This window comes from Hakea prostrata, chromosome 7 (assembly GCF_041222555.1).
Source record: "Hakea prostrata isolate BN-2017 chromosome 7, UWA_Hpros_2, whole genome shotgun sequence".
Classification (NCBI taxonomy): Eukaryota; Viridiplantae; Streptophyta; class Magnoliopsida; order Proteales; family Proteaceae; genus Hakea; species Hakea prostrata.
The window spans coordinates 42,983,034-43,005,392 of record NC_142606.1 but is presented as its reverse complement, the minus strand read 5'-3'; the positions used below and the strand labels follow the sequence as shown (position 1 = coordinate 43,005,392).

General features: G+C 36.1%; 1 protein-coding gene and 1 long non-coding RNA gene across 2 annotated transcripts; both read right to left on the bottom strand.

The window, feature by feature from the left end:
* Positions 1-13,518: 13,518 nt before the first annotated feature.
* On the bottom strand, positions 13,519-15,954 carry LOC149011233 (cytokinin dehydrogenase 3-like). The gene is made up of 5 exons (XM_089162591.1): positions 15,294-15,954; positions 14,699-14,826; positions 14,269-14,553; positions 13,901-14,175; positions 13,519-13,813 (listed from the first exon to the last, which is right to left on the bottom strand). Exons 1-5 carry the CDS (start codon positions 15,943-15,945, stop codon positions 13,519-13,521), a joined length of 1,635 nt encoding a protein of 544 aa, XP_089018717.1. The 5' UTR covers positions 15,946-15,954.
* Positions 15,955-18,881: 2,927 nt separating this feature from the next.
* LOC149011232 (uncharacterized) lies at positions 18,882-21,799 on the bottom strand. Its single transcript, XR_016174614.1, has 4 exons — positions 21,691-21,799; positions 19,342-19,400; positions 19,165-19,230; positions 18,882-19,031 (listed from the first exon to the last, which is right to left on the bottom strand). It is a non-coding gene; the product is annotated as an uncharacterized LOC149011232 (long non-coding RNA).
* Between the last annotated feature and the right edge of the window lie 560 nt (positions 21,800-22,359).

Sequence of the window (22,359 nt, the reverse complement as noted above, 5' to 3'; positions counted from 1 at the left end):
TTTTAATCGCCTTCTTGAGTTTCTTTGAAACTCATTCCTTTATTGTACAATGTTGTTAGACTATCCCGCAGTGTACTTGAGTACTATGACGGTTCCTATGAGGAAGCGCAAGGCGAAGAGACATATCTCCAGGAAGGTGATTGCGGTTACCACAATTACTCTGAAGATCCCACGGGTGGTTATGCTCCGTACGATGCTTAGTCCGACCATTGAGTGGAAGCGTCCTTGTGCTATTTATGAGATCTATACCTACAAGGATGTCGTCTACAAAGTGGAGAATAATTTAGTTACCCAATGTACTTGCTACTGGGATTAGCTTTTATCTAGTTTATTCTTTAGAGCTACTTTTCCGCTGGATGTAAAGTGGAATTGTTGCTTCACTTTACTTATCTGTTTGACACTCTGATTATATCTATTATTCTAATTCATTTATGATTCATTCTTTCTTTATTGAATCTATGATTTATCTTCCGCACTCTTGTTATGATTGTTCATGATTATGTTATTGTTTATGTGGGAGGTTGATCACTCGATACCTGATCTTCGGGCTGTGGATCACACTCTCGGGTATGCCAGATAGGGTACCGGCTGGGAGGGCGTGACAGTTATACTCAAATACAGAGGAGACATAGTTCATAACAAACACAAATAGATAAGTTGTGTAATTCAAATTCTAGAGTAAGAGTCCAAGATTAATGTTGCACAAGACTCTTGTAACTATAATTATGTAATATTTACTACAGTCAATCTCAAGGAAGCAAATCACATTCTCGTGGACATAGGTTGCAAAGATCAACCGAACCACATACATCTCGTGACAAAGTCTCTCACCCTCTCTCTCTCTCTCTCTCTCTCTCTCTCTCTCTCTCTCTCTCTCTCTCTCTCTCGGACCCTATGGACTTGAACAATTCTCTACCCTTGCTGACCTTTTCAACATAGAAGATCAATTCAATGCACTACATGAAACATAGAATCCATAAAAATATTGAATAAACCATGTAACCTATTACACATTAGATGTAATTATCATTCTTCCACCCTAGGTGTAGCATGAAATCTCCATTGTTACATGTAAGAAAGCATGCCACAAATTCATGAATGGTGATTAAGCATTCAGACATACTAGAGGATTGTATTGCAAGAAGGAGAATAACCAATAATTTAATTCATGTGAAGATCCATCTATACTCTAGAATAGAAAATTAGAACATAATGGAAGAAGGAAGAAGAAGAAGAAGAAGAAGAAGAAGAAGAAGAGGAAGAAATCAAGGAAAACATCACTCTATACTATGTTTGAAGAAGAAAACTTCAGTAGCACTCCTTGCTCTTAATGAACCATAAGCCACAATCCATAATTTGTCCTCCACCCCTCTTGAAATCATCATCAGAAAAAAAAAAAAAAAAAAAAAAAAAAAAAAGAAGTTTTTTCTTGGTATTGATTTCCTTTTTGTCTCTAGGATTTCCCATTCCAAGGAAAGGATTAAGTTGGACAGGACTCTTTGAAAAAATCAAATACTATTTAGAAACTTTCCTAAAACAAAAATCCAACTCAGTGATCGTGTTGCTAACCAATAAAAAATAAAATCCAACACTAATCTAGCAAGCAGAAAATATGGGGTCGAACTATGGGGAACTAAAAGGCTAAGTCACTAAGATAGAATTCAACAAAACTAAATTTAAACTAAATCTACTAATTAATGCAAAAACGTTAACTATGAATACGTGAAATCTTTGGGATTTCGAATCCCCAATGCATATAGAACAATCAAAATAATGAAATAAACATGGTTCATCTACATCCTAAAGAAAATGAACTAGCTACTCATTATCACAAAGTTCATAAGAAAAATAAAGATGAAACATAGGGGGAGAGAGAGAGAGAGAGAGAGAGAGATGTGGTCTTCTTCTTCAGCAATGAGAGAGATGAGAGCCGCGTTCGCCGTCTTCTTCTCTTCTCTGTGGCTGGTTTCTCTTTTATGTCTCCCGCACACAATGAATCCCCTCTCTTTACCCGTAGATTTGACCTTTATTCGTTCGGATTTTGGAAACACTCAAAACTAAAAAGTTGTAGATATTTTCAATATAGTTCCATATAATCTTGAATCACTTCAATCCAAGCTCATACGAGAGAGATATGCCCAGAATACTGAAGGTATGTCTGTTTACCCGATTTTCAGATTTATTACCAATTTTGTTCCTTATACCTCCACCTATTTCCAATTTGGGTAAGATCTCACTTTTCATGATTTCTTGGGCAGCAAGATTGAATGCCATGATTTAAAATCCACCAATATCTAATATATTTGCCAACTTTACTCCATATTATCTTTAATATCCTAAATCACCTTATTCCTGAAAAATACACAAAAATACTCAATTAGCTCTCTTCAATTAAATAAGTATGGGGAATTAAATCAAATAAATAATGGTAAATGCATGCTTATCACTCAGCCATGAAACTAGTTGGCTAGGTGGCATTTCCTTTTCTTTCATTTTCTGATCCAAACTCAAATTCCAAAATAGGGGGCTAGCATAGGTGTGCCTGATGTGGGTTCCTTGTCTCCATATGATTCCCCCTGGCCAAATTTCCTTCAAATACCAATAAAACCATGCAAAATTTGGTTGCTGGGGTCTCCACTAATTTCTCCAACTTTAGATTGAAAGCCTTGAATTTAAACTGCTCTGGATCAAAATCCTTGTTGCTGAAGGAGTCCAACTGCTGAGATGATTGACTACAAGCACAAATAATTAATTTGAATTAGGATTTGCCAGAAAAAATATATATATATAAGTTACCATAAATATAGAAATTTAGAGAGGAATTATATAGTATTCATCTGAATTTAATGTTGGGGTAAAATGGCAGCAAACTAGATGTAAAATAGTTCAAAATGGATAACAATGTAACAAGCAATTATTCAAAATAGTATTTGCGAAATAAGCCTATCGAATTACCCCCAACTTAAGAGTTTGTTAGTCCTCAAGCAAACATTAGAATCAGATCAACCCTTATCTAAATTCAGTGCACAATCACAGTCAAGTTCAACCATAATTCAAGGAAAGGAATGAAGTAAACTTATCAAAAGGTGATTACATAAGACCATAAAATCCAAACTTTGGCCCGTGTGCATCTATAATCCTTAAGCAATCAAGTGTATGTATATTGAGACCCCAAACTCAACCTACAACTCCCTAGTCCATATCAATTCTCATATGTCCAACTTATCATCCCTCCCTCCACTAATGAAGAGTGTCAAGGATAATTATGGTTATTCTGATACAAGGGATAATTTTGGTATTCTAGCTGAACCTATGGTTGCCCTAGCTGCCATCACTCGTCCATGAGTGGAGCCTATTTTTGGAAAGTCCTCCAAAGCCTTAACCGAACCAATCAGTTCAAGCATTTAGATTCAAACTCCATCAAAAACACCTAAAGGGTATTTAGAAGATTACATTGCCTCAATAGGTAAATCATTCTGAGAGTTGTACTCAAACACACGAGACACAGTCACAATCAATGTTAAACCCTAATACTTGTGTAAATAGAACTCTAGAATGTAAAAGTCCTAGACTATTGGTGAACAAGGATTCTATATATACAAATGTAATCTATAACATGGTCAATCTCAATGAATAACACAATCTTTCCTATGGATGTAGGTTGCACTAAACAACTAAACCACATAAAATCTTCTCTCTCTCTCTCTCTCTCTCTCTCTGAAATGCCTCTCATCTTCAACATGTGAACCCTAACTTACTGAACGAAACAAACAATTTGCTTTGGAGATCTCAAATCATGCTCCTTCTGAAGACTTATGAATTTTTCAATATTGTGGATGGTTCTTCTCTTTGCCAACCCTCTTCCTTCCCTGATAAAGACGATGCTACAATCCTCAACTGAATCCTGACTTTCAAAAATGGAAGCATCAAGACCAACTATTGATGCAATGGATTATTGCTTCCCTTACTTAACCACTTCAAGCACAAGTTGTTGGTTGCACCACCTCTAGAGAAGTCTGGTCCAAGCTTGAATGAATCTACTCCACTTACACCATTGCTTATATTATTCAACTTAGACTACAACTTTAAAATATTCGAAGAGGTAAGAATAGCATTCATGATTACCTTATTCTCATAAAAACATCTCTGATCAACTTGCAACTACAAGAAGGCCTGTTAATGATGAAGATTTATGTTTGCATATTATTAATGGTTTGGGAGTTGAATACTCTCCTTTTCTTGCTACGATTACCACTCTCTATTCCCCTTTCTAGTATAATGAGTTATGAGGTATGTTACTTACTCAGGAAATTCATTTGCAAGATGAATTAAGCACTCTTGAACCTCCCCTCCCCCCTCCCCCCAATGGCAAACATGGCCAGCACTCAATCTACTGCTCAGGGATGTTCCACCCCCAATTGTTACTCACATACACAACAACATCCTTCTGAAAGTGGTAACCATTTGTCAGATATGTGATCGCCCTAGTTACAAAGTGAAGGATTATTATCAGTGTTTTAATCATGTGATTGATGGTACCATTTGTGAATATATCTAAGATTTCTAGTGCTTCTATTCCAAATGAGATTTGGAACCCTAACTTTGGCACAACTACATAACCAATGCTCTTGAGAATTTCCATCTTGCTCAACTCTACAATGATTCAGATCAGGTTCAAGTTGGCAATGGAGATGGAGATGGAGATGGAATCCTATTAGTAACACTGGTAACATATATATTGGTACATCCTCCTCTCCAGGCTATCTGAATTTTGTTCTTCATGTGCACTCTATCTGCTAGAACTTATTATCAGTATCACAGCTTGCAAGGTTTAACAATGGTATATTTGAATTTCATTCTAAAATCTGTTTTTGTGAGGGATTGTACGATAGAGAGTTGTCTTCTTCAAGGCAGCATTAAGGATGGTTTGTACCAAATTCGGTTGCCCCCCCCCCCCCAAGGCTTTGGTTGCTGAACATACTTCTTTTAGGAATTGGCATTCGTGTTTTGGGCATCTTGCCTCCAATGTTGTTAACAATTTAATTTCCAATTTTTCTTTATCAGTTGGTTCAAAAGACTTTGTCTTTGTGTGTGATGCTTGTTAGAAAGGGAAAAGTCGCAAACTCTCTTTTTGTTCTTATAAATCTATTTTTGATGGACCTTTGGACTTAGGCTCTTTTTGGTACCAATTATCATTCTCAATTATGAGGTTTTTTCATTATTTTAAGTTGTCTGGCATCTATTATCAGTTTTGTTTTTATTTAAAATAATCGAAAAACTTCAAAAATCCATAATGAACTTTTTGTCTATTATGAATTATGGTGAGAATTTCATTCTCTTCATTTATACACAAGTTAATTATAATTTTATGGTTAAGATGAGGGTAAAATAGTCAATACACATCTTTTTTTATAAAAACCATACTTTTTCCCTTTTTATCACTTCCTCACTATTATTTACTAACAGTTTTTTATTTTGACACCAAACTTATTTTTCATTCCGTAATTTATTTTCAACAAAATTCACCAAACCATTTTTCATTATTGACCAATAATGAATTATTGTACTTATTTCTTTTAAATCGGCATAATAGAGAATGAGAATTGATACCAAAAAGAGCCTTAATCTTTTGGGAAGTTTGGGGACGAAGGCCATCGTTACCATTTGTTCAGTAAATTTATTTGGTTTTATGCTACAGTTGTTAAATCTGAAGTTGTTGAAATTTTGAAGAGATTCAAGTTGCCTGTTGAGAATCTTTTCTCTGCGCGTTAAACGTTTCATAGTGATTGGGGAGGGGAGTTCCGAACTGTCTTCACGTTTCTTCAGGAGCATGGCATTAAATACTGACTCTCTTGCCCTTACATGCATGAACATAATGGATCTGTTGAGCACCTTCATCAGTACATTGTAGAAATTGGATTGACTCTTTTAGTTATGCTTCTTGTCCTAGAAAGTATTGGATGCATACCTTTGAAACTGCAATTTTTCTAATTAATAGATTTCCAACTCAATTGATGAAATATGTTTCTTCATACTTCAAACTGCCTAAAGTCCATCCTAATTATGATTCTTTGATGATTTTTGGATGTGCTTGTTATCCATGTTTTTGGTCATATAAAAACACCAGCTAGAATTTTGGTCTACTTTACATGTCTTCTAGGCATATAGCTCTAGATGTCAAGGATATAAGTGTTTTAATCCTATCATTGTGAAAACTCTCATGTTGTGTTTGATGAAAGGCAGTTCCCTTTCCTTGTCAGTGAGGTCACCAGACCACCCACCACCATTTCCCTCAATTTTAGGAACCCCACTTAAACAAGATCCCCCCCCCCCCCCTAGGGTTTCCCCTATTGACTCCTACTCCCCCACACCATCCACTGGGTCCCACACCTCCTCTCCTCGAGCATCATCTACAAGCCACAACTCTAGGGCTTCCCCCTTGTCTGCTCCTTCTCCCATTGGGTTCCGCTCCCCTTCATTTCCTAGTCCCCACACCTCTAGGGTTTCCTCAACTCTCCTAGCCAAACCTTCTTTCCCCATTCAACTAGTTGTGGACCTCCCATAGGACCCTCTGGAAACCCAACCCTACCCAATCCCCAACCTACTCTCTACTTACATTCCATGATAACTCTAGGGCAAGCCCTAGAGTTCTGTTACTCTCCCGCACTGAAGGAAAGCTATGGATGAAGAGTTAACTACCCTCTTAAGCTATGAATGAAGAGTTAACTACTCTCTTAAAGCATGGCACTTGATCCCTTGTTCCACCTCCTTCATCTCACAATGTAAGTGGATGTAATGTTTTTTTTAAGATCAAGCATAAGGCTTATGGATCTATTGAAAGATACAATGCTTGATAGTGGCTAAGCTTTATAATTAGTAGGAAGGCCTAGATCACAATGAGACCTTCAGTCCTGTTGTTAAACCTACTATTGTTTGATTGGTTTTGGCTCTTGTAGTTTCTCAATGTTGGCCTATCAGACAGTTGGATATCCAAAATGCATTTCTTCAGGGGTTTTTGAATGAAATTGTATATATGAAGCAACCTCCTGGCTTCACTGATTCTCTTCATTCTGACTATGTTTGTAGACTTCATCGGTTTCTTTTGTTTTGAAATTGGCTCCTTGTGCTTGGTTTAACCTGTTTTGCTCTTTTCTCCTTGAGTATCGGTTTCTCTATGTTTTGAATTGGCTGCTTATGCTTGGTTTGACTCACTTGCTCTTTTCTCATTGAGTATTGGTTTCTTTGTGTGTTTGAAGTTGGTTCCTTGTGCTTGGTCTGACCCACTTTTCTCTTTTCTCTTTGATTATGGCTTTGTTAGTTCAAAACTGACACATAATTATTCATTTGTCATGCCTCTACTGGAACTATGTTCATTTTGGTGTATGTTGGTGATATTATACAGACTGGCAGTTCTAACTCTTTATTGACTCAATTCTTATCCAAACTTGTCTTTGTCTTTACCCTCAAGGATTAAGGCCCTCTTTATAATTTTATGGGCATGGACTTTATCTCTCTCAACATCAATATATCTAGGAGCTACTCAAACGGGAAAATATGTCGGCCTACAAGCCTGTTTCTACACTTGTTTCTACCACTAATAAACTGAGCTAGTTCACAGGGGAATTAATGACTCACTGTACAATTTATTGTAGCATAGTTGGTGCCCTTCAGTATGCAACTATGACACCCTAATATCCCATTGCCGTCAACAAGGTTTGTCAATTTATGCATTCTCCTATTCTTGATCATTAGTCTACAATGAAGAGAATTTTGAAGTATTTGAAGGGGATCTCTTCCCTTGGCCTTCTTATTGATCAACAATCTTAGATTGGTTTATCAGTCTTTTTGGATGTTGACTGGGTTGGTTGCCCTAGTGATCAAAAATCTACTAGTGGTTATGCTATCTTTTTGGGTTGGAACCTTATTTCTTGGAGTTCTAGAAAACAACACATTGTGGCCCTCTCAAGTACTTAGGTTGAATATCGAGCCCTAGCCAATGCAATTGTTAACCTCATTTGACTAGAATCCCTATTAAAAGAGTTATATGTTTTTGAAACCACTAATTTGGTACTTTGTTGTGACGATATTGGTGCCACTTATCTCAGTGCTAACCCTATCTTCCATGTACGTATCAAACACATCAAGATTGACTTTCATTTTGTACGTGATAAGGTTGCCAAGGGCGATCTTCAAGTTCAATATCTTTCTGCCAAGGACTAGCTCGCTAACATCTTTACTAAGACTCTCTCACATCAATGGTTTTGCACCTTATGACGCATTTGGTAATGTTCTTAGAAAACATTTTTGGCATTCTTCTGATCTTGGGGAACGGAAGAACAAGTTAGAGGAATTTGTTAAAACAATTTGTTCTCTGTTCTTTAATAACATACCGATCAAAAAAGTGGTTTGAACAACGTCTTTTGCAGAACATCAAAAATATTTTTTACCAAAGAACAAAAACAAAGGTGATAAAATTGGTCCCGGTTGAAACCTTAGAATGAGTTTATCAAACACCAACTTATTCTAATGGAGTTCTGTAAATATTTTTTATGTGGATTTATCGAACGCCCATTTCCATGCATAAAACGGTCTTTTAGCACAAAAGCATTAAAAAATGGTTTTGCATAAGAGCTGGTCTCTCAGAAGGAAAACTTTATCAAACGCATACTTATTGTCCAACCTCAATGTCTCATCTCCGCCCTTGAGTTTGAGGGGGCATGTTAAGGATAATTATAGTCTAGTACTCTAGCCGAACCTAGTGTTGCCCTAGCGGTCATCACTCCATGCGTGGAAGGTATTTTTGAAGGTCTTCTAAAGCCTTGGCCGAACCAATCACTTCAGGCGTCTAGACTTAGGCTCCATCTAAAAAACCTCAAGATCTTCAGAAGATTATATTATCTCAACAAGTAAATCATACTTGGAGTTGTACTCAAACACACAAGAGACACACTCACAGTCAAACAAAAAAAGAAAAGAAAAGTGTGCTTTAATGTTATTATCTCCATGTGAGTATTTCATCCTTTTAGTTTTTTTCTAAATTATTTCCACCTTCACAAGTCCTCTTGACCTTGGATGAGTGGTTGCTCTTTGTTAAAAGCCATCGAGCTAGGGTTCATAGGTTGAAGTTGACAGGCATTTCAGAGAGAGAGAGAGAGAGAGAGAGAGAGAGAGAAGATTTCACATGGTTCGATTGTTCAGTGTAACCTATGTTCATGGGAATGATTTTGTTCTTCCTTGAGATTGACTATGTTATAGATTACATATATAGACAAGAGTCCTTGTTCACCACTAGTCTAAGACTCTTACACTCTAGAGTTGTATTTACACAGGGTAGGTGCACCTCACCTTCCACCACATCCCATCTCATCTTTATGCTTCACGTAGAAAGCAAGGTGTGAGATAAAGAGCTTGGGTGCTGATTAGTGACAATGTTTGAATATAATAATATAATATATAATAAAGTTATAAAATTTAAAGTAGTAATCATCGCATGAAATATAACATTAGTGAGGAATTAGGGATCACTTTTAGCCATATCACATGCAACACCTTCCTCTTTCTTCTCTTTTCTCTCTCTCTTCTCCAACGATTAAAACTTCTCTTAAAACTCTCTCTCTCTCTTCCCCTTATGCCAATTTATAATTGCAAGCTTAAGCCTTGGCTTAATAATTTCTCACTAATATTATATCTCACTAACCTTAATCTATATTATATTATATTATAACCTTATCACTAATCACCACCCAAACTCTTTATCTTACACCTTGCTTTCTACATGGGACATAACGATGAGATGGGAGGTGGTGGGAGGTGAGGTGTGACCTAACTTGTGTAAATAAAACTCTAGAGTGTAAGAGTCCTAGACTAGTGGTGAACAAGGACTCTTGTATATATATGTAATTTGTAACACAATCTATCTCAAGGAAGAACACAATCATTTCCATGGACATAGGTTGCACTAAACAATCACTCATCCAAGGTCAAGATGACCTATGAAGGTGGAAATAATGTAGAAAAAACTAAAAGGATAGAATACATACTGAAGATAATAACATTAAAGCACACTTTTCCTTTTATGTCTCTCTTCATTCATTTTCACTCCTTTTTTCTTCTTCTTTTTTACTTTTGGGCAAAGAATATAACAACTCCAAACACTTCCTCTCTGTTTTTTTTTCACTTCTCAAGGCTACAACCTCTTCCAAGAATCCAACCAAAACATATCCTACACCCGTAACATGGCTTTTAGATAGTCTATATATCCAAGCATTGCAAAGGCCTTTGTCCCTAAGCCCCAATTAAGCGATGTTAACCCAGTGAGAATCCCAAAAGGCTCACTGGAACCTACAAATGCAAGGATGATTTGCTCAAAATTCTTTTAACAATTCCATGTCTCCTTCATTCTATTCAAGTGTCACACAACGTAGGGGAGTCGCCAATTAGATACTAACAAATACCTCATGTCATCTCCATGAAATAGTAGATGGAGGAATATTGTAGTTGTGGGGGGAAAAAAATATAGAAGAGAAAATACATTTTTCAAAATTTTAGCTTAAGAAGAATGGCTTTTATCATATCCGTTGACAAGTGGCATTCTTATAAATGTCATCTCAAGGGGGAATCTAAGTGTATTATAATATGTTGACTGAATAAGAAAAATTGCATGTCTTATTCAAATGTCCCAAAGTACACATGATTCAATAGCAAGGTTTTATGCTCAAAGTGTGGGTCACATAGTCAAGGTTAAAGTGATTCACATATTCATCTGATATTTAGCAAAATTCATATTATTCAAAGAACTATAGAAGAACACAAATAAATCATGAAACACTGAACAAGACTTGAAGTCTGAATGTCGTCACTTCCTCTTGTTTTACTCTACTAACTAGAAAAGTAAGTACTAACCAAGTAAAATGGTTTTGAAAAGAAAATTCCTGAAAAAATCCTGTTTTGAAAAAAAAATTCTGAAAGATTCCAGCATTTAGCATAACAGTAAAATCTATAATCCATATGAACCCAACTTTAATATATGCATTGTCCTCGATGCAATGAGAAAACTAAAAGAATTAAAGTGCACAAAATAGGACAAGCAACAGTAAGTTATCGAGTAGGAAGGAGACTCCCTTATTCATAGCTTTTGAAATGGTGTAGTCTAGATTCAATCTCTTCTCTTCTCTTCTTCTTCTTCTTTTTTTTTTTAAGCCAAAGAGTATATATATATATATATATATATATATATATATATATATATATATATATATATATATAAGAGGAATAATACAGTGGTATTACAGAGCAAATTATAGTCTCATAAAAACTCTATCCCCAGCCTCCTCAACCACAATGGCTTTGAGGTGTTCAGGGAACCCTCCCAGATCAAAAATCATCTCCTTATTATCATTCATCAGACTTGCGAAGAAGTCAGCACCTCTATTCGTCTCTTCTCTTCTTTCCCTAAAAAAAAGAAAAATGGTAGAAAAATAAAAAATAGATAAATAAACAAAAACTTAAAGAAAGTAGAAAAATGAAAAGAAAAATAGAAAACGAAAGATAGAAAATATGGGTTGCCTCCCCAACAGTGCTTGCATTATAGTTCGCCTTGAACTACCTCCAAATTTTAGGTCCGAAATATAAGTGACTTCTGGAGGTCAAAACCACCTCCCAAGTAGTTCTTAAGCTACTATCCATGGTCCTCAATAGAAGGTTTGGGTTTAGGCTATTCCTTCATTACTATAGCTAGGGGAGGTGCAAGTTGCCAAGTAAAAGACTTAACCGAATTAAACTCATTTAACATTATTTACACCTCTTCTAATCCATATTTATCACATGTAGCAATCAAAGTTTTCTCTAGCGGGTCATGGTTCATCAGTGCTTCGGTACGGATTGAATTATCTCGCCAATAACATCCACTCTAAAACAATTTGTATCCTCATCAGGGTATTTGGTAGCCTTGAAAACATTAAATGTGACATTCTCATCTCCTACCCTAAGTGTTAATTTTCCCTATTGAACATCAATTAAGGTCCATCCAATGGCTAAAAGGGTCCTCCAAAAATAATAGGAACCTCATAGCCTCTTTCATCTCAAGTACTACAAAATCAGCAGAAAAAAAAAAAAATTTGTCAACTTTAACTAGCACATCCTCTATAAATTCCCACAAGTACTTAATGGATTATTTTGCCAATAAGAGGGATATTGTAGTTTGTTTAACCTCCTCAATTTCCAATATCTCATATACTAAATAAGGCATTAAATTAATTGAGGCTTCTAAGTCACATAAAGCCTTATTAAATGAAAGATAATCAATATAACAAGGTATTATGAAATTCCTAAGATCTTTCATTTTTTGTGGAGCTTATGTTGAAGAATCGCTAAGCATTCCTCATCAACTTGATGGTCTCATAATCCTCAAGTTTTCTCTTCTTTGCAATGATCTCCTTTAGGAATTTTGTATAACTTGATACCTGGGAGATTGCATCTGCAATAGGAATATTAATTCTCAATTTCTAAAAGACAACTAAATATTTGAAGAAATATTGGCCATCTTTCTTTTTGGCAAGTCTCTTAGGAGAAGGAATAGAGAGAACATTTAATGTGGATTGAGAATAAAAGCATCTAAATTAATAGGGAGAGAATTATCCTATTTCTTGGGTGCTTCTTTTCCTCCTCCACTGGTGCTTTAGGAGTATTGATTTTCATACCATTTCTCAACATGATGGCTTGTGCTCTCTTCACTAGGTTTGGTTTAGTGTTGCTAGGTAGACCTCCAATATGGGCATTCAGAAATTTGATTGGAGAGTTTGTCTATTTGCTTCTCAAATTTGTCTATGGATGCCTCTTCATTTTGGAAATGGACATCTACTTGGTTACTGATTTGGGTTGAGCATCTCAGGACCAAGCCACCCCAGCCCACTTAATTTGCATTTGCACGATTCGTCGATACTGCGTGACAAATTGTATTCGTTACGACCTTTTCCCTAGTCATACCCATACTTCGCTTTTGGCTTGCTTTGCCAAGTTCGAATCCTCTATCCTGGCTGATCAAAGATCTGGACTATGCCTTGCCTAACTTGAATATGAATCTCTTATGAAATTGAATATTTTTTCTTGTGCACCTTATGAAATCGAATCTACTATAATCATACAGATTTGGCAGAATATATACACATTAAACTCCTGAAGAGATCTTACTCCCACCCCCACCCAAAAGGAAGGACTGCACATGGATTTTAGTCTTCCAATAAGGTCGGATCCATGAAGATGGTTTGAGAATATTTTTCTCAGTGTCGGCTTCCAGCCTAGCACGCCAACCCTCCTCCTTTACCCGGGCTTGGGACCGGCAACAAACACTGACAGAGTTAAAGAAAAAAAAGAAAAAGAGAGATTGATAACCCATATAAAACCAAGCGAGAATGACCAAATCTTCTTTTCTATTCTTTTTTTTCTTACATTCTTTCTTTTCTTTTCTCTTTTTTTTTTTTCCCAAGACCCTGAAGAGAGATGTTCATGACGTCTATATTCTTAGCTTTTGAAATTAAAAATCCTTTGACCTGGGGACAGTATGGCTAATGGATCAAACTTGTTCTTCCTTTCTTTAAACAAATCCCACTTCGGGCCAAAATGATTTATCCATTCTTCTATGGTTCTGTATTTGGGAAGATATGGCTTCACTTTAATGCCAGCCTCTTCACAAAAGTTCATTATCTTCTTGTTCTGGTTCTCCAACTCGAGCCAATGTTCTTTACTCCCACACAATAGCTCAACAGTGTAGAAGATATCTTCATCTGGTGTAACTGCTGACATCTTATCATCCCACCTGCAAATGCAAATAGATTTTCAGATTATCAGTTGCACGCAAAATTAATTAATGGTGTTCTTCAGCAATTAATTCTGCAGCACTCACTTGCTTTTAAGCATAGGGTAGCAAAGAATGGGTCCACCGATATTGAGGTTTAAGTTTTGTTGAAGAATACCCTTAAAAACCCCTGCATTAATATCAAAAATCCGAGATTTGGGTACAAAGAGATCAATCCATGGGTGAGGGATGTCCCAAAGTCCTTTTGAACGAAGCTCTAGTTCGCCTGTTCGAACCCTATCCAGGAAATCTACATAGGAAAGATCTTTGACGAATATAAAACCAGGGACGAAGTTCAACCCTTGAAGCAACATTTCTAGTTCCTGAACAAGATAAGTACAAAGATCAATCAATCCATTCAAGAAGAAAATAAAATGAGCTAATAAATATTCATTGTAACAGATCATCACACACACCTTATCAACAATATCGTCAGAGATAGGGTCGTAATACTTGGCCACTTCAATGTAGTAAAGCACATCATGCTGGGTTACTAAGGAAGTAATCTTGGAATGGTCATCGGCAGAGAAGAAAGAAGATTTCCAATTATTTGCAGGACTTTGATTCAAAATAACAAAACCTTCAACGTAATCCAAACCGTTATTCTTCCCTGCTTGATCTCCTCCATTGAGTGTGATCAGATGTTCTTCGTCACTTGTGAAACTAGAGAAATCATCATAAATCATACGTACCCACTTAACCTGCAAACATCATAAATCAGACACAACCCTCTTTACCAAGAAGAAATAAAAATAGATAGCTTTGATTTTAGAATCCCATTAAAAGCAAAAAATGCCAAGCATGCGAGACTAGCAATTTTATACTCATGAATTTTTTATTAATTACACTGGTAGGGGCCGGTGCTAGGGGAATTCTTGCTCTTGTGATAATCCCAAACTGACCAAATCCTCCCAGTACTCCATAAAACAAATCTGAGTTCAAGTTTCTAGAGCAGGTCACCACCTCACCTCGGCCTGCACATTCATCTCAATACAATCAGCGAAACAAAAACAAGTTCTTAGATCTATCAGATTAAGATAATAGTTCTAATACATACAGATTTACTAGATAATCAGCTACCAAATAGTCGGGTGTTATAACTCTTAATACCATGTTGGATATGGAGATATGTCCAACGTCCTAAGTTTTCCAATGTGAGATTATTCTTGGCACCAAAACTATCATAAAATTGAAAACAAATAAAAATAAGAACCCATTTGATACATTTATGAAAATTTTTGCTTTGAGAAATACTTTTGACATAACAAAAAATTGTTGTTGCAACTCTTATTCAAAGCAAAAATTGGGAATGGTTAGGTTTGAATGAATAGTTTCAGGGAGAAGGTATTCCTAGAATTGGTATCCTAAACATAAGAACCCTGCAAAACACTCTCACGGGTCCTTAATGTAAGAGGTAGACGCTATAGAGCTAATTTCATACCAGTGACAACATCCATCTCGTAAACGTTGCAGATTTGAGGACCATGAAGGAAGCTTTGGCCACCGATTCCAGCGTTAGAAAGGGTTCCTCCCACAGTGAGATACAGGTAATCTGTCCATGACTTGGGTGCAACTCCATGCTTTAGGGTTGCATTCAACACTTCTATCCACAACTGTTCTCCACCCACATCAACATAAGAACCTGACTTACAAAGACTAATTCTTCCACTGAATCCATTTCCCTTGCGTTTCTCTTTCTCTTCACTCAAAATATTCAAAGCTCTCATGTTCACGACAACACCATCTTGAGCCATGGCTTGACCATAAATTGAATGAGCCTTACCCCTCGCTGCAATGGTAAACCGGGAAGAAGAACCATAAGAGGATCTTATGAGGGTCACGAGATCAAGCTCAGATATTGGATAGAGCACCGCAGCAGGAATCACTCTAATAAGACTACCATAATCAGTAGAAGCCATGTCAAGGGATTCAAAGTCGAAACGAAGCCTCTGAGAGATTTCAAGAGATTTAAGTTTCTCTAGAAATGAATAAGCAGATGATCTCCTCCTTCGCTTCTTCTCAATCATCGACGTCAAACATTTTACAAAGAATATCACCATGAAATAACTCTTAGCAGTCTTACTTTTACCCATATTTGAGAGAGAGAGAAGAAGAAGAAGAAGAAGACAGTAGGAAAGATTGAGGACTGTTGGGCAGTGTATGGTTGTCTTTTTGGGTATTCTTGATGGGTTATTTAGGGCCTATTTGGTTACATGAATCCAGAGATTTCATGAATGCGAGATTTATACCTGTTTGGTTGTGAAAATATCTAGATTCTTGAAATCTAGATATTCATCTTTTTACACTAAAAACGTGAATCTGTAGATTTATGGGTATGGGGTGAAATCCAGAGATTTCATCCCTACTTTAAAAATGCTAAACATTTGCGCATTGACAAAAATCATAGATGAATCCACATATTTCATTCAACATATTTGGTTAATCAAATAGTTAATTTTATAAATTATGACTCCATAAATTTAAAATCCATAGATTTGAAAACTCTAGATATTTGAAATATTTAGACTCATGTAACCAAACAGGCCCTTATGCAATCTTGGGGCTTTTTTTTTTCTTCCAAAGATATGGTCTGGTGGTGAGTTTGGTTTGATGATGAGGCATATTTTCTTTTTCTTTTTTTTTCTGACTAAAAGCAGAACGAACGGAATTGAATTGAAAGAGACTGAGAGACAGCAACAAGGAACGACAAAGAGGAAAAATTAATGGCTGGTTCAACCAAACAAACCCTCTCCTTCTTAGAGACCAGAAGGAGAGAAACAAGGAAAGCCCAATTCGAACCTGAAAAACTAATCAGAGCCAGGATCTTCCCTTGGCTTGTTCGACTACAGCAGCATGCCATAATAATCATTCAACAAAACCCATATGGTAACCTCCCAAGTTGTTGGCAATTTCATTCATTGCCTTACCTAATTCGACTCCTTCAAACCTTGGAGATCAATACATTGCTTCCAAGAAAGGAGATGTGCATGCTAGTCTACAGAATGTCTCCTAAAATATTTATTCCTTTGCAAATGTGGACGTGATAACTTCTAGAAGGGAGAATATTTTTATTTTTACTTTTTTAATAACCGGGCAAGAATATTATAATAAATTAAAACAGAAAGGTACAAGGAATTATAAACAGAAGAATCTTCTCCCCCAATTTTGCTGAGGTCCTGCGTAATTAATGCGCAGGACCGTCAAGCGAGCCGTCCGATTTAATCGGATGGCTGGATTCATTGATTTATTATTGTGTTTCTACATAGTATTATAAATCAAGATGGTAGCTAATGAAAAAGATATACCAAGAACAATGAGTAAACGGAGTAAAATTCTAAAAATAGAATAAACATCAAGAATTCAAAACATTGTCTACACATATTATGCTTCTTTCCATTATGGTAAAGTGAAGAGAAAATTATCAAAATAATGGAAGGGAAATCTTAAAACCATGAATGACCTAAAATAAGAATATAAAAATATGATTATTAATAAAATGGTCAAAAAGAAGGCTCGTCAAATTCATAATAAAGATTGAGGTACTGATTTCACAAAAATGCTACAGTTAATATTACTCTAAAGCTTTTGTGGGTTGATATGGTGCAGAATTAGACACTCATGTTGCAGGCAAAGTAAGAAGTCTAAAAAAACGTGTCCTAGCCAAAAACTAGAAACAGACACATGATTAAGAAAAAGTCGACAAGTTAGCAGCAGAAAGAGATCCAAAACTACAAGTAGTGAGAGGTCAATATTGAAGAGACCCAATTGACCTTTTCATCACCTGCCCCATCCCCAAACACATTTGGAATCAGCCCCTTGCTTCCATCTGGCCCTGGTGTAGACATCCCCAGCCCTTTGAGATGGATTGCTGCAGGCTCACCTCTTCTTTTGGTGTTTCCTCCATTGCAGGGAGGTTGTTATTTGGCGCTTGAGTTTCCCACATTTGGTTGTAGCGAAACCTTTGCAGATGGACCCCCAAATCTCATTCCCTTGAGCAGATTTGGAAAGCCATCTGCAAGATGTCAACTCCAAACCTTCTTTCCTTAATCCCAAACCCCTATTAGACCCCCAAGGGACATATTGTTGTTACCTGATGCCTAGATCCTTCTTTATTCTTTTTGAGGCTCTAATAGCCTTTGTGTCCCCCCCCCCTTTTTCCCTCCTTGTATTTTTCTATCTTTCCCTTTTTGGCTGTTTATATTATCTTTTTTAGAGCAAATTGCACTTGCACCCCAAAATGGAGGCCTTAAAGCACGGACACCCCACTTTATGTTTAAAAAGCATAGAAACCCCAAAATTGGATTTTCAATGGATATATTTGTCCAATTTGTCACTGAAAACCTTTCAGACACTGTTTATTATACGGATATTTTTTTTAAAATAAACAGTGATTTAATTGTTTTCAATAATAAATTTGACAAATATATCCAATAAAAATCCAATTTTGGGGTCTCTGTACTTTTTAAACATAAAGTGGGGTGTCAGTGCTTTAAGGCCTCCATTTTGGGTTGCCAGTGCAATTTGCTCTATTTTTTATTCACACAAAAAAATATCAATTTTTTTTCAACACATGGGCACTGTAAAGCTCGACAATACAACATGCACATAATCACGCACATACATAACAGTGGCAACACATATTACATGGATAAATATATGAGATTTGGTCCCTTTTTTCTATCATAAGAAATATTGAGTATCCAATTTAGGGTAAGTCCATTAACATTTCTGCTAACTCTATATGGTCCCCAACAGAGGGACAATGGAATTTGTGTGAAGACTCCTACCAAAACAACCTCTAGTTTCAACTAATTTTGGCCATAAAAAATAAAAAATAAAACCAAGTGAAAAAGGAACATCACATTTCTGATGGATGACTGAATACAAGAGATGTAACAAGAAATTCACACACAATAAAAGATCAAGTTGAATATAATATTATAAAGGAAACTGAATAATTGACAAAAGACCCAAAGAATTGAAAAAAAAGGTAAAATACTATTATCTAAAGTATGAAGCCTTGCTTTCTTTGAATAATATATATGTATGAAGAATCAACAAAATAAGTGCATTGCATAGAATTTCTTTTTCCTATGGAAGTAGAGGATGAGCTTACTCTTTTCCAATAACTCGCACAAAGTAAACTTCCATTGGTGTCAGGAAATCAAAATTTCCATTACTGTGAGAAAATAAAGTTAAAGGTCAACCTCAATTCAGATGAATCTTATAAAATAATACAACAGAAAAATATCACTGAATGATACTTCAATTTAAATGTAAGAACAAATAAAGAGGATTGTATATGGGATTACCCCAGTGCATCATGTCTAGTTAAGGTTCTTCACCAATCTTCATGAAATTGAATCAAATATATGTACCTGTAAATTCAAGTTAGAGTTCTAGAATTTACCTTGAATACCAAACTAATTGAAACACCAACACTGAAAAGGAAAAATGGCACTGCAAAGTCTGCAAGGGTAACACCAAACCATGGGGAGTGATTAATGGATGGAAATGCTCCACCAGCATCATCAACTAGAATCATTAACTGGATGAATCAGAAATTAAAATCTAATCAAGCTAAGTAAACAGAAATTAAGCACAAAGCCATTAATCAAAACAATCCAAGAATGAGGTTGATGAGAAACTGTATCAAAATAATCCAATTCTAACAGTTAAACACTAACATCGAGGTTGACTATTAAGTAGCTCTAAATTTAGCACTATCTTTTAGTAGTCATTGTAATGATCACCACATGCATGGCTAGTTATAATTTGTACGTGTGCCAAACTCATGTAGAATCAAAATGTATGGCACAGGAAAAGAAATAATTTGTACGCGTGCCAAACTCATGTAGAATCAGAATGCATAGCACAGGAAAAGAAAATGCAACATTACACTTTATGGTATGACATACAGGACTCTATGGTTCCAAGGAAACACTATAAAAATAAATTGATTTGAGCTAGGCTCTCAAAACCTAGGATGTGGTTCTTGATGTAAACTTGACTTCAAAATTAAAGAAAATGAGTTTAAATGAGACAGGCAAAAAGCTTTAGAGGCTGCATATTTGATGAAATTAGAATATGAGTTATTGATCTGAATTTCAGCAGGAAAACCTTAAGTGTTTTGATGTAAGGAAGCTAGGGTTTCAGAAAATTGCTTGGATTTTGACGAGAGAAAACCTGATTCAAAGCTCAAGCTAGAACTTCAATCAAGGGAATTGCAATGTAATTGCATAAAATTACAAACAAAAAGAAGAGGATGTAGTGATGGAACTTATCACACCTAGGGTTTCCAGAATCAGTGAGGTCTTTGGGTTGTCATATTCAAGACCTGGAACAGAATCTCATCTTCACCACCAATTCTGAAAGAAGAGGAAAAAACCAAAATTGAGAATAATTCTCCAAAACAATAGTAAAATATGGTCTGGGCCAAAACATTTTTTATTGAGCTCATCCAATTAGACATCTCATTTATCATCATGGGTAAAGAACATAGAAGTATATAGAGATACTTGACATGATATTAAGCTAGAATCCCAAAATTGAAATTCTGTCACATTTCTATACATAGTAGATATCTAGTCAATTATAAAATTAACTTGAATTTACAAGATTTTGGCTCCGTTACTTAGAAAATCAAAAAAAGACCAAAATGAAGCAGAACGATGCAGTTCTAGATCATCATATCCTACCCAAAGAAAATCTCTAACAATAACATCAAGATTTTAATATTAAAAAATAAAATAAAAAAGAATAAGATATTTCTGATGTTTGAAAAGTAAATGGATGGGCAAAGCTGGAACCTGTCATAAAATACATTGAGTCTCATCAATAAGTGAACATAAATTAATCTAAAAAAAATGCTATCTACATTTGAACTAAAAAACGAGCACAAAGTTCTAGGGACCCTTGATCCATGAAAGAAGCAGATTGACACAAGTAAATAGCCATCTTTCAAAAATTATGAGGTTAATTGTAAAAGGTTGAGTAACTAATTATAGGCATTAAGGAAATGCCTTTTAGACATGCACATCTGCGCTTTGAGATTAGGGTGCAAGTTCTTATTAGTGAGATGCATTTTGTTCTTCTTTACCTATTTCTTTTAACAGGTGAAGTTTAATTGTTAAACTATTGTAAAGGAGAGTACAGCTATAAACTTTGGTTACAATCAGCAGATAGATGAGGAAGACTAAATAGTTGAGGTTAAGACATGATGCCATTCTACAAAGAGATTTTCTTATGATGATATTGTGCTCCCAACCCTAATCAACACACAATAAGCCAATTCAAAGGTCACATTTGTTGATGATGTCTTGAACAAAACCCACAGTTTCAGGTGACTAGCCGGGCAAAAGAAAGGAAGGCAACCAATATTTCCACCAGAATCTGTTGTGGCCCAAGCCACAAGAATACCATTTCTGCAGGCCTCTGTAGGTACATAAAGAATCATGAATGGCGACTCCCGTCCAATTTTTTCAAGTTTGATGTTCTTGTTTCCTATATTATTGTTACTCTGCAGTACTTGAATAAAAACAGGCGCTTGCACTGCACTACACAGAAAAGGTTTAAAATCGCTGCTAATAAGAAATCAACAAGCGACTCTGAGAAAATCCTCATTACAGTAATGTCTCAAATGTTTTAGTAGCTAAATTTCCGTGTTATAGATACACTAGACCGATCACACATAAGGCGACAAAATTACATAAAATTCTAAGTCTGTAACTAACAAAAATTTTGGGGGTCAACGAAGTGTCTGAACTCTAATTTCAGTCGGAGTGAAGAAAATAAACTTCTCAAAGAATTGTAGCTTGTAGGAAGATTGAGGTGTATACCGCAACAGTAAGACCTCGAAAGACATCGAGGGAGACAAGCCGTTGATTATGATTGGCAGTAGCAGGACTTGCTCGGTCTTGCTCGTTAGACGATGAAGTAGGAACTGAAGAAGACTGTAAAAGGGGAGTTCCGTGCGACGATCTTCTGCAACCTGCCGGCGGGAGCAGTTAGTTGGTTGTCGTGGTGCGGTGCTGAAATTAGGGTAAATGGCAAAATGAGCAAGAAGTGACATGAATAATGTAAACCAGGAGCATTTTAGGAGAGAATTTTTACATACGATTTCGTGTTTCTTCTTTAAGATCAGAACGCTGGAACGAGAACCCAGACTATGGCTTCTTGTTCTTCAAGCTGCTGCTTCAAGCTACTTCTTCTTCTTCTCCGTTACAGCTTCAAATGATGTGTTTAACATGAGAGAATCATGCGAGCAAAGCTTGGGATGAAGCTTCTTCTCTTCTTCTCCGTCAAAGCTTCAAGCAAACGCTGGGTATAATTCTGAAATGAGGTCGTAATACCTACGAGGTTGGGTTTTGTGTTTTCGGTTTTTCAACCGTATATTTTGATTCAAATTTTGAATTCGTAGGTTAAATTTTGAATCAGGTATAAAATACCTAAAATGATGGGATACGAACCGCTAGTCTTGAACCGACGGTTTGCGCTGAACCGAACCG